The following is a 10791-nucleotide window of genomic DNA, read 5'->3' on the forward strand; positions in this document are numbered from 1 at the left end:
TGTGGGTTTGTTGCTGCTGGTAGTTTGATGCTGTTTTTGTCGGCTGCCGCGGACTGGACCTAGGGGTATGGGAAGCGTGTCCCTTTTCCGTCCCTCTTCCAGTTACACCAGATCGACTGAGATTGTCCACCGGTTCCGGGTATGCTGTGACGACAGCACCGGTGGCGCTCCGACGATTCTGGTGTTCCACTGGGTCAGGATTCGCAGTAGTGTGTCGAGTTGTTTTTTCCTTGCTATGGTTGGTGCTGCCGGTCGAAGATCCTGCCAAGGGAACAGGATCTCCGCGATCGCACGGGTGGGCGCATTCGCGTTCGTCAGAACTGGGATGTTTGATGTTGTGGGTTTGTTGCTGCTGGTAGTTTGATGCTGTTTTTGTCGGCTGCCGCGGACTGGACCTAGGGGTATGGGAAGCGTGTCCCTTTTCCGTCCCTCTTCCAGTTACACCAGATCGACTGAGATTGTCCACCGGTTCCGGGTATGCTGTGACGACAGCACCGGTGGCGCTCCGACGATTCTGGTGTTCCACTGGGTCAGGATTCGCAGTAGTGTGTCGAGTTGTTTTTTCCTTGCTAAGGTTGGTGCTGCCGGTCGAAGATCCTGCCAAGGGAACAGGATCTCCGCGATCGCACGGGTGGGCGCGTTCGCGTTCGTCAGAACTGGGATGTTTGATGTTGCGGGTTTGTTGCTGCTGATAGTTTGATGCTGTTTTTGTCAGCTGCCGTGGACTGGACCTAGGGGTATGGGAAGCGTGTCCCTTTTCCGTCCCTCTTCCAGTTACACCAGATCGACTGAGATTGTCCACCGGTTCCGGGTATGCTGTGACGACCGCACCGGTGGCGCTCCGACGATTCTGGTGTTCCACTGGGTCAGGATTCGCAGTAGTGTGTCGAGCTGTTTTTTCCTTGCTATGGTTGGTGCTGCCGGTCGAAGATCCTGCCAAGGGAACAGGATCTCCGCGATCGCACGGGTGGGCGCGTTCGTGTTCGTGTTCCACTGGGTCAGGATTCATTGTTGTGTTGGTAAAAGTTTTTATGGATCTTGTAGAGATTTTTGTACTAAAGGAGTTGGTCGTGCCAGTCCTGGATGTGGCTTGGTGGGAATTGTTTATGGTTTTAGGTGGGATTAGCTTTGGATTGAAAGGGGAAAAATATAAGGAAAGAGTTTAGGACTGGCGAGTTGGAGTTGTGTAAATGGTGAGTTAGAGTAGGTCCATCTGGTTTTCTGCCTCATTCTCTGATAAGGCATTAACGTTGATGAACTCAGGCGATTTGTTTTTTGCCGCTTGGGGTTGTTTTCGGTTTCTGGAGAGGTGAGAGATTGCTGGATCGTGTTCGTGGGGGAGGGTCCGCTTTCTGCCGAAGCGTTCAGCAGACGGCGTTGTTGTTGTTGCTCTAAACGTTGTTGTTTCTGTATTCTTTTCAGTTCGGTCTTGGAGATAATATTCTTCTGGCCTTGAATACCCGAAAGATTTTTGATAGGTGCAAGGGGCTGGGAGGTTTCAGGTTTATGCTCCGGCGTTCGTCATTTTGTTGATGGTTTGGTTCTGCTTTTCGATAGTCTTCTGAAGACCAGCTATGGTGGTTAGAAGGGTTTTGTTCTCTTCAGTAAGGTCTGCAATACGTTGATCTTTTTGTTTCAAGTCCTCTAAGACTTGATCCAGTTTGTTCAGCACAGTATCTAGAGATTGTTGTTGTTGTGGGGGGGTTCCCCCATCGATTACCACCGAGGCGAAGCTTGTGGTTTGCTGTTGGTCGGGTGATTGGTTTCCTTGTTCGAAGATAAATTTGGCATCTTGATACGAAAGGTCGTTGTCGATTTTTATGTGTTGTATTGTTTCCTCTGCTTTGTAGAATGGGCACTTTCTGTTGGACAGGGCGTAGGTGGTTGACTGACATCGGATGCAGAAAGTCGGGTTGGTACATGGATCTTCTTTGGGTCGGTTATGTCCCTCGGAACATCGACCACAGATTGGGTCCGTTGATTTGCATCGTTTTGAGGTATGGCCGGAAGCAAAGCAGTGATAGCACATCATAGGGGAGGGATAGTAAGTTTTTGTTTTTGCCCTGATGAAACCGAAACTGACAGTTTCGGGTATGGTGCAGCCTCTGATAGTCAGTACCATTAGTCCGGTAAGTGTAGGTATTCCTCCATAGATAGATTTGGTGAAGCGATGAATTGCTGTTACTTTTTGTTCTTGTAGCTCATTCAACAGTCTTGCATCATCATAATGGTTGACGTCCGAACAAAACACTGTGCACTTACTGAAGTTCAGAGTAGGGTGATCGGTTATTGTGATGGCGTCACGTATTCCACCGTGCAGACCATCAGACAGAAGCTTCATTTTCTTGTGTGAATCAACGTGCTTTGCGTTTCTTACTTTCAGTCCGTATGTGATGCCCCCTTGTTCGGGGAAACCACCTTCAATCTTATCGTTAAGGTGAGCTTCGATGCATCGGCTTATGAGAAAAGGGTCTTTTGGTAGGGTTTCCCCTTCCATTGAGCATTTCAGTTGTAAAATGTTTAAGTTCCCAAAGCTGCCATTTCTGTTCATCCAACTTGGAACAAGTTCTCCTGCAAATGACCCCCGGCAAAATTTTTCTGGGGGTTCCTTGGCCAAAATAATTAGACCCGTATTTTTTTGTTTGCCCATTAGGGTGACCTACGCCATGTTAGGGTGGTCTGAAAAATGGCCATTTTCATCATTTTTTACAAAAACCTCTTTTTTCGAAAAATCATATCTCCGCGCCATTTCATCCGATTTTAGCTGTCTTAGACGCAAAAGTAAGGTGATGAGTTTGGCTATTTGGGAAAAATAGTAAAAAGTTTCAAAAATTTAGCTTACCATTTGAAAAAGTCGCATGAAAACTTAAAATGGCGTTTTGAAAATGCCAATTTTTTTATCCACCCTAGCACGATGTAGGTCACCCTAATGGCCAAATAAAAAAATAAAGGTCTAATTATTTTGGCCAAGAAACCCCCAGAAAAAAATTGAGCCCGATCGGAGAACTTTTTTTTCGGTTTAGGCTCTTTTCAAATGTAATTGCTGTATATTAGGGTGCCCAGAAAAAATAAACCCCTGCTCCACAAGCGGAAAACGGATTATTGGGTTATTTTAAGCATCTGTGTAAATTTTGAGCGAAATTGGATGAGATTAACTCATTGATACCCGAGCCTAAAGTTGGTTAAAAAAATGTTTTTCATACAAAAATGACTTTTTTAAATCGCTTGAAAAAAAGTGCCATATTCTGGGCACCCTACTGTATATATATATACACTGAAGATTAAAATTACGCCCAAAATGTGTCGATCCGACACACTGAATGTGTACGCCGCGTTGTTTTGAAATCGATGTGTCGATTCTACACATTGTGCTGGTTTTTGCTCAAAAAGCCATCCAATGTGTAAAATTTTCTTTTGCCTGCTTCAACAAAGTTGCCGTTGGGTGTCGCCACCAGCCTGGGACTTTGACATAAAGTGAGCTGAAAAAATGCGGTTTATTTTGTCAGCGAAATGTTAGTGATTTTATTTCTAATTTTTCTAGCAAAACTTGTATACAAACGTGGTAAGTTCCTTCACGGAGGTTTGGGGCACACGGCGGTGCCTTTTGTTCCGTTGGGCAGCCGGATGTAATGGGCAAAAAGGGCATTTTCCGAGGTCAGTTTTTAGCCATCAATTTTTTTCTGTTCGTCTTTTGCAAGGTTTTGAAGAAACACCAGATCCGGCGTACGCAGCCCTTCGAACCATCCGTGGGCCACTGACCACTGATACGAACGAATAGGCTGTGCTGACGGTGGTGAAGAATGTAAGTCTTTTTCGACCAAAAGAATGGAACGAAATAAAATCCTGTTTTTGACCCAATTCCAGTGACTCCTTCCGGTGCGCTAGGTGCCCATTTTGCGCCGTCGCTTTTCGTCCAGCAGCAGCGGTTTCGATTCGTCCAACTCGGACTCGAGCCCTAGCAGTTTGTCGCGGACTCGCCCTCAAGAAGCCTGAAAGAAAGCGTCGGCGGATAGCACGAAGCGGATCGTGACGAAGATCTGGACCAAGTCAGCGCGAAGATCGCCGACATTTCCAACGATCACGCGCAAACGAACGAGGAGAAGAACCAACTGGACCAGCTCAAGATCACCCTCGAGCAACGTCCTAGTCGAGTCCCAAACCAAGAGTACCTCCCACATCGAGACCGGCGTCCAGCAGCAACTGCTCACCAACTGTAACAACGCCCTCCTCGCCGGCATGAACGTCCTCTAGGACAAGATCGCCTCGCTCGATCGACGTTACAAGTCCAAGAACATCGGCCTGACCGCCAAACTCGATCAGATCGCCGACCTGCTGTGCAGTGTAAATTGAGGTAGGAGAAGAGTTCGCTCGAGGATACCGTTGAAGAGCTGCGGCGGGAGTTGGAGGCGGCGAAGCAGCGGACGGAGTCACTTGAGGTTAGCGAGAGTATGCTGAAAGAGGTGGTTGAAGGATTGCGATCGGAGAAGATCGCGTTCTAGGAGGAGCTGAGCGACGCTGCGGATCGATTGAAGCTAGAGAGCAGGTCGTTGAGCAGCTGAGTGAGGATTTGGAAGCTGCGGGAGTGGAGAAGAAGGAACAGCTACGATCAAGTTGATGGAGCAGCTTAAGGAGGAGATCAGCGTGAAGGAAGCTGGGCGATCGCTGCTCGAGTCGCAACTTACGGAGAAGGCTGAACAGTGAACGTACCGAGCTGGAGATCAAGTGCAGCAAGCCCAGAAGCAGCTTACCGCCAAGACTTCCCAAGCCAACGTCGAAGTCGAGCAGCAGCTCGAAGCGATCCGCTCCAACTTGATCGCGGTGGAAGCCGATTGCGATCGTGTCCAGCAGGGACTCCAGGAAACCCTGGAAGAACTCAACACGCAATCCACAACCGTCTCCCGACTCTGCTCCGACAAGAAGCAGCTTGAGCAGAAGTTCCAGGAACTCGCAGAAGCCCTGACCGCAACCCGACAGCGCAGCTCCTCGTTCGCCTCGAGTCGCTCGACCGCGAGCAGGAAAAGTGCGACTCACCAGCCTCAACGCCCAACTCGGCGCGGTAACGCAGGAAGTCACCCTGATGACGGACGAGCAGGAAGAGCTGCTGACCGCCCACGAAGCGCTCAAGTTGAAGCGGGACAGCCTGACCGAGCAGGTTGAGGAGCTGACCGAGTCGGTGGCGGTAAGATCGGGACACGTTGCGCGAGGAAAAGTGCTGGCTGGAGGCGGAGTGCAAGCGGGTTGACGGGGAGTAGTGCGGGAAGTTGCTCGGGAAGCTGGCTCGGAAGAATTATGAGGTTAGAAAGTTGGAGGAGTTAGGGGGTTGGAGAGGAGAGCAAGCAACCATCGCGGCCAAGGATCACAAAATCGCCAAGCTCACAGAGGAACTCGACCGGATCAAGATGTTCCAGCAGCAGCTCGAGGAGAAGGTGGCCGACTTTGAGCAGGTCGTGTCCGAAAAGGACGAAGTCGAGACCCAAATGGTCCAGGCGCAGAACGAGCTGAAACTGCTGGGCGAAGAACGATCCAAACTCGTGACGGAAATCGAGAAGCTCACCGAAGAGAAGGCGGACGTTTATCGGCGCTTGATTCAATAGCTGCAGGACTGCGGCACGCTGAACGAAGGCTTCATGAGCGAGCGGGACGCCAAGGAGACGATGGTTTGCCAGATGGCGATTAAGTAAGTATGATTAAGTCTGATTCTAATTACAATTCTTATCGAATCTTCTAAATGTGTTTTTTTCCAGAACCTAAAATGCACCAACTCGAGTCGATCCGCGAATGTCTTCGCATGACGGCCGCAAACGCGGCGGCTGTGACCAGAATCTACGAAGGACATTTGGCCCTATTACATTCAAATCGTTGAACCTGTCAGCGAACCACAACATTCGGCAGATTGCGGACATTAGCGAGAGGAAGGATCTACTGAAGAACACCAACTGTGACGGGGAAACGGTGAAAACCCGCATTTCGAGCGCATGTAAATTAGTTATGTTGATGTGAATTTATAACTTTTTTTAAAATAAAAACTTCAAAAATTGTAGTTTAATTTAAATTTACTAAGGAAAACAAGAATGACTACAAGGCAGCACAATATTCCCTCTATTCGAAAGCTTCCTATTTTTGCCACCAGGTGGCCACCACCAGGGAAGGTATTTGCCGATGGGCCTCCAAAAAGCTTTTTAAATTTATTTTCTTCCAGTTAAGGAATTTACTATAATCATGTATGGAGCACTTGTAGATATTTTACTAATGAACAACTTTGTAGAACATTGTTTTGTTCTAAACTGAATGCTGTTGACATTAGAGCGTAAACAAAAATCCCCTCACCATCGCGAGTGAGGGACGCCGATGGAGGCATTTTTAGACATTGTTTACGCTCTAGTGTCAACAGCATTCACTTTGGAACAAAACAATGTTCTACAAAATTGTTCGTTTGTACAAAATCTACAATTGCTTCATACATCATTATAGTGAATTCTGTAACTGGAAGGTAATAAATCAAACGAGGGCTTCGCGATGGTTTTTTGCCATTTGCCTACCCTGGCCACCACCAAAACAAAAGTTACACATTCGATGCGTTTTTGGCCAGAATCCAGCCAATGTGTTCCGGGCTGTTTACACGGCGCGATGGTTGAAGCGTGGTCTTGTGCGAAAATGGTTGGATTCAACACTTTTTGGTGTAATTCTGATCTTCAGTGTATATATATGAAGATATCTTCAACCCGGTTACATCTATAACTTCCATATTGACTCATTTTTTTGAAAAATGATTCACGGAGCTACATATTTCATTCTACATTCATAGTACAGACCATGAGTGCCCAAGTAACCATCCTGCACTAATAGAAATCATTATTAGGCTGTAATCCAGCATTCCACAGCTAATCTGCATTAAAACAGCTAATCTTAGAGCAAATTAGCTCTGAAGCAACTGCTCTAGCATATGCTGAAATGCAGCTTATTTAATGCTGCTACCAGCTACACTGCCTAATTTTATCCCATTAAACTGGCAACACAGTTGAGATGTGAAAGAGAAAGAATGATGAAAACCAAAACAAAATATCTCTGGCTCGCTCACCCCTAACGAAAACCAACCAGCTGAGGAAAAAACGGAACGGCTGTCGGTTGCAGCTGAGATTGAATTTAATTTTGATATTTTGCATGATTAATTTTATGTTCAAGCTGTTTATGTGATATTGCGGTGTAACCAAGGTGTAACATCACAGAAGGGGAACAATCACTTTTGCTGGACAAATTCTATAGAGGATGGAGGTTGGCATTTTTGGGGCCAGTTTGATTTCAAATGCAAACGGCAATTGCCGGTGTTTACCGTAAGAACCACAATTTCCCAAGGAGTGATTGCTTTCAATTGATAATTTTGAAAATGGTTCTCCGTTGAGAGTTGGACATGCTGTTCCGGGGTTGCAAACACACCGTTGATTAATCTGTTCAAAACCGTCGTTTGGCTTCCTTTTTATGATGATTTAGTCTGAAGAAAAAGTTAGCACATTCCAGTTCCAATGCAACTTACATATACTACTGAAACTGCGCCCGGATCTCACCACTTATTTAGGCGTGACGGCAAGCGTGCATGGTTTGATCAACGAAATTCTCAACAACCCGTTCCTGGCATCCAGCCTCCAACACCAAGCATTTCAACAAATAAATTGTTCCCCCCTCTCAGCCCTTTCCTCACATCAAGCAGTGTCGGTAAAGAAGTAAACCATCAACCGAAAATAGAACTGGGGCAGGAGGACGAGAGAGAAAGAGATAACAACATTTTTGCATCTTTTATTTTTCTTTGACGTTTTGCAGGGCCGGATCAAGAACAGTAGGGGCTCAGCTCTAAAACAGAAATATAAAGTCCAAACTCAGCTGTAAATCTGCTGTAAAAGCGCTTTTCCAGCAATTTCCAAAACATTTCAGCTATTATTCACTGCATGAAAAGCGCTGTTAGTGCTGAACAATTACTACTTTTAGTGCTGATTGGTTACTTGGGTGAGCATCTGAAACAAATTTGACATCTATCGGCAATCCCGATCGATTTTTAGATCGATTTACTTTTTTGCCTTTCTTACTAAAGAAAGGTATAGGTATTACTTTATGGCTGGACGTCATTTTCATCTTCGTAAATATTACGATTCAGCATGAATTTTCATCGGAAAAAATCACACTGCATCGATTTTTGACGCTTCGTCGCCAAGGCGAAAAGTTGTCAAGTTGAGCTTCGAATACTGGCGCGAGAATGCTGGTAAGTTGGTCGTAAGTTTTTTTTTAAGATGGCGTTCGAATGGTTAACGTCCGAAATGTCAAAATCAAGCAGTGGTACCAATATTCCGAAAAAAGTGTGCCATGACATGACAGCCACATTTGTTTTCTAATGTTGGTGCTACTGCGCGATTTTGACATTTCGGATGTTCACCATTCGAACGCCATCTTCGTTTAAAAACCTGGATGGGAGCTTTCTATGCTTTTCATCGTTTATATCGTTTTCAAAGTTTTCAATGCTGGCGACGCCAATGGCTTTCTACCAGGGCCCTGGAGATGGCTGGATATGAGCTAACGAACAACATTGGCAATATGGTGTCGTTTGTTTACAAACATGAGATTGTTTGTGGACGAACCGTAAAATTTACTTTTTTTGTAAAAAAAACCTCTAACCATTGTGCAATGACATTAAGTCTTACAAAACAGACAAAGTTTCGTTAAATTTGTTTTATTATTATTTTTCAATTTAACGGTGCACATCAACCAGAGTTTTTGTACCAAGATTTTTGTCACAGATATTTGGGAGCGGCCGTGGCTGACTGGTTACGGTGTTCGCTTAGTAAGCGAATGGTTCTGGGTTCGATTCCCATCTGCTCCCAACGAGAAAGTTTAGAACACATAAATTTGAAATGATGAATATGAACGAAAAATCAAAGTCGCTCGAGGCGGGGTTCAATTCTCCGTCCTTTGAATTGGTAAGCAAAAATGCTAGCCACTAGGCCATGTCGACTTGGTGAGCTTGAACTGGAATTAGGAATACTGTTACAGAGAGCGAGTTGTGGCGCTATAACCACGGCAATAGTGTCCAGTACAACCAAAATCTCGGAGCGTATGGTGGTGTGTCCCCACGCTTCTTCCTCCCCTGTCGATTCAGAATTGTGTTGTTGTTCGAACACTCAGTGCTCAAACTCAACCCAATTACGAATCATCTCTGCGATACGGCTTTACGCAGTTGGCCTGGCCGCTTTAACGCTTGTAATGTTTCAATGCATTCTAATGCAATGGCGCACTACAAACGTTAATAAATGACAAGAAGAGTGCTAGGCGTCATCTAACCTAAGGCACTCTCCAGGATCCCTTCGAAAGATTGGCTGCGCTAGGGTCTGATAAGATTAGATTAGATTAGAAGATTTTTGTCACAGATATTTTAGTATTTTCTAAACTATCGATATAATTTTTAATTCATCCCCTCCTAAAGTACTGTCTACTAATCGATTTACAACAAAATTTGCCTATTTTACAATCAGATTTTTGCAGGATTGGGTTCGTAAGTTTGCAAATTTTGAAATAAGAAGACAACTGTTGAGATGAACAACCCTGTAGTCGTCATCGAGTCGACCTAGTCGGCCGAACCCCCTGTCGACCTCACGCGCAGCTGTTTGAGCTGCAAAACAACAACAGCAAATGTGTTGCGTCATCCGTTACAAAAGCACGCGGTTCAATAAAGTCTCCAACAAATCCGACCAACCTGCCACTCTGCTCATCAGGTTATGAGCCCAGGTTGCGCGAGTACCGAAAAGTTGTTTTCGCGGCGTTTTAGTGAGTGAAGTTCGGAAGTTGGTGGAACGGATTGAGGATGAAGACCAACGGCGTTGTTGCGGGGGTGCCACTCTTCGTTGGCTCGAACTACCGGTCGTGGAAGTGCCGGATGCTGGCCGTGCTGGACGAGCACGAGCTGGAAGAATGCATCCAGCAGGAGGCGGCGGAAGTGGAGGAGCTGAAGGTGAAGGAGGAGGACACGGCGGCGCAGAAGGAGGTAAAGTTGAAGGCGGCGGAGAAGAGGAAGAAGAAGGAGAAACGGTGCCGGTCGTTTCTGCTTTCGCGGCTGGATGACGACCACGTCGAGCAGGTCCAGGACAAGTCGACGCCGAGGGAGATTTGGCTGGCCCTGGCTGCGATGTAAGAGCGGCAAAGTTTGGCGAAACGTTTGCACCTGAAGCAGGAGCTGATTCTGCTGCTCCAGGGGGGGCGACACTCTACGGGAGCACTTCATGAAGTTTGACCGGATCATTCGTGAGTTGAAGTCTACTGGAGCGACCATGTCACCTGCTGTTGACGGTGAATCCGAGGTTCGAGATGGTGGTGACGAGCATTCAGACGGTTCCAGAGCGAGATTTATCGCTGGAATTCGTCAAGTGCCGTTTGCTCGACGAGGAGACGAGGAAGAACTCCAGCGAATCGGTCGGTGTGAAGACGGGGGAAGCGGCTTTCTCGGGAACGAGTGCGCTGAAGTCGCAACAGCAGAAAAAGAAGAAGGCGTTCAAGTGCTTCGTTTGCGGAAAAGAGGGCCATAAAGCTGCAGACTGTCCGGAGAAGAAGTCCGACGCGACGAAAGCGAGCGCACGCTACGGGTCGAGTGACGACGAGGTGTGCTTCGTCGGCGTGGAGAAGCTTCCGGAGCTGCGGGAGGTGAGCTGGATCGTGGACTCTGGTTCATCGGAACACATCGCCAAGGATCGTGAGTTGTTCGAGGAGCTCGTGCCGCTGAAGAACCCGGTGACAATCGCCGTTGCCAAGAAGGGG

General features: G+C 46.8%; 1 protein-coding gene across 2 annotated transcripts in view; it reads left to right on the forward strand.

The window, feature by feature from the left end:
• Positions 1-10308, forward strand: part of LOC128092601 (uncharacterized) — a 59993-nt gene extending 49685 nt beyond the window's left edge. Inside the window, exons 2-3 of one of the 2 annotated variants that reach the window (XM_052706799.1) lie at positions 7816-7998; positions 8084-10308. In XM_052706799.1, the coding sequence (XP_052562759.1) occupies positions 9845-10171 (327 nt within the window). In that variant the 5' untranslated portion in view covers positions 7816-7998; positions 8084-9844 and the 3' untranslated portion in view covers positions 10172-10308. Of the gene's footprint in view, positions 1-7815 lie in introns of both variants that reach the window. The other variant, XM_052706798.1, reaches the window with a different exon arrangement.
• Positions 10309-10791: the final 483 nt, after the last annotated feature.

This window comes from Culex pipiens, chromosome 1 (genome assembly GCF_016801865.2).
Source record: "Culex pipiens pallens isolate TS chromosome 1, TS_CPP_V2, whole genome shotgun sequence".
Classification (NCBI taxonomy): Eukaryota; Metazoa; Arthropoda; class Insecta; order Diptera; family Culicidae; genus Culex; species Culex pipiens.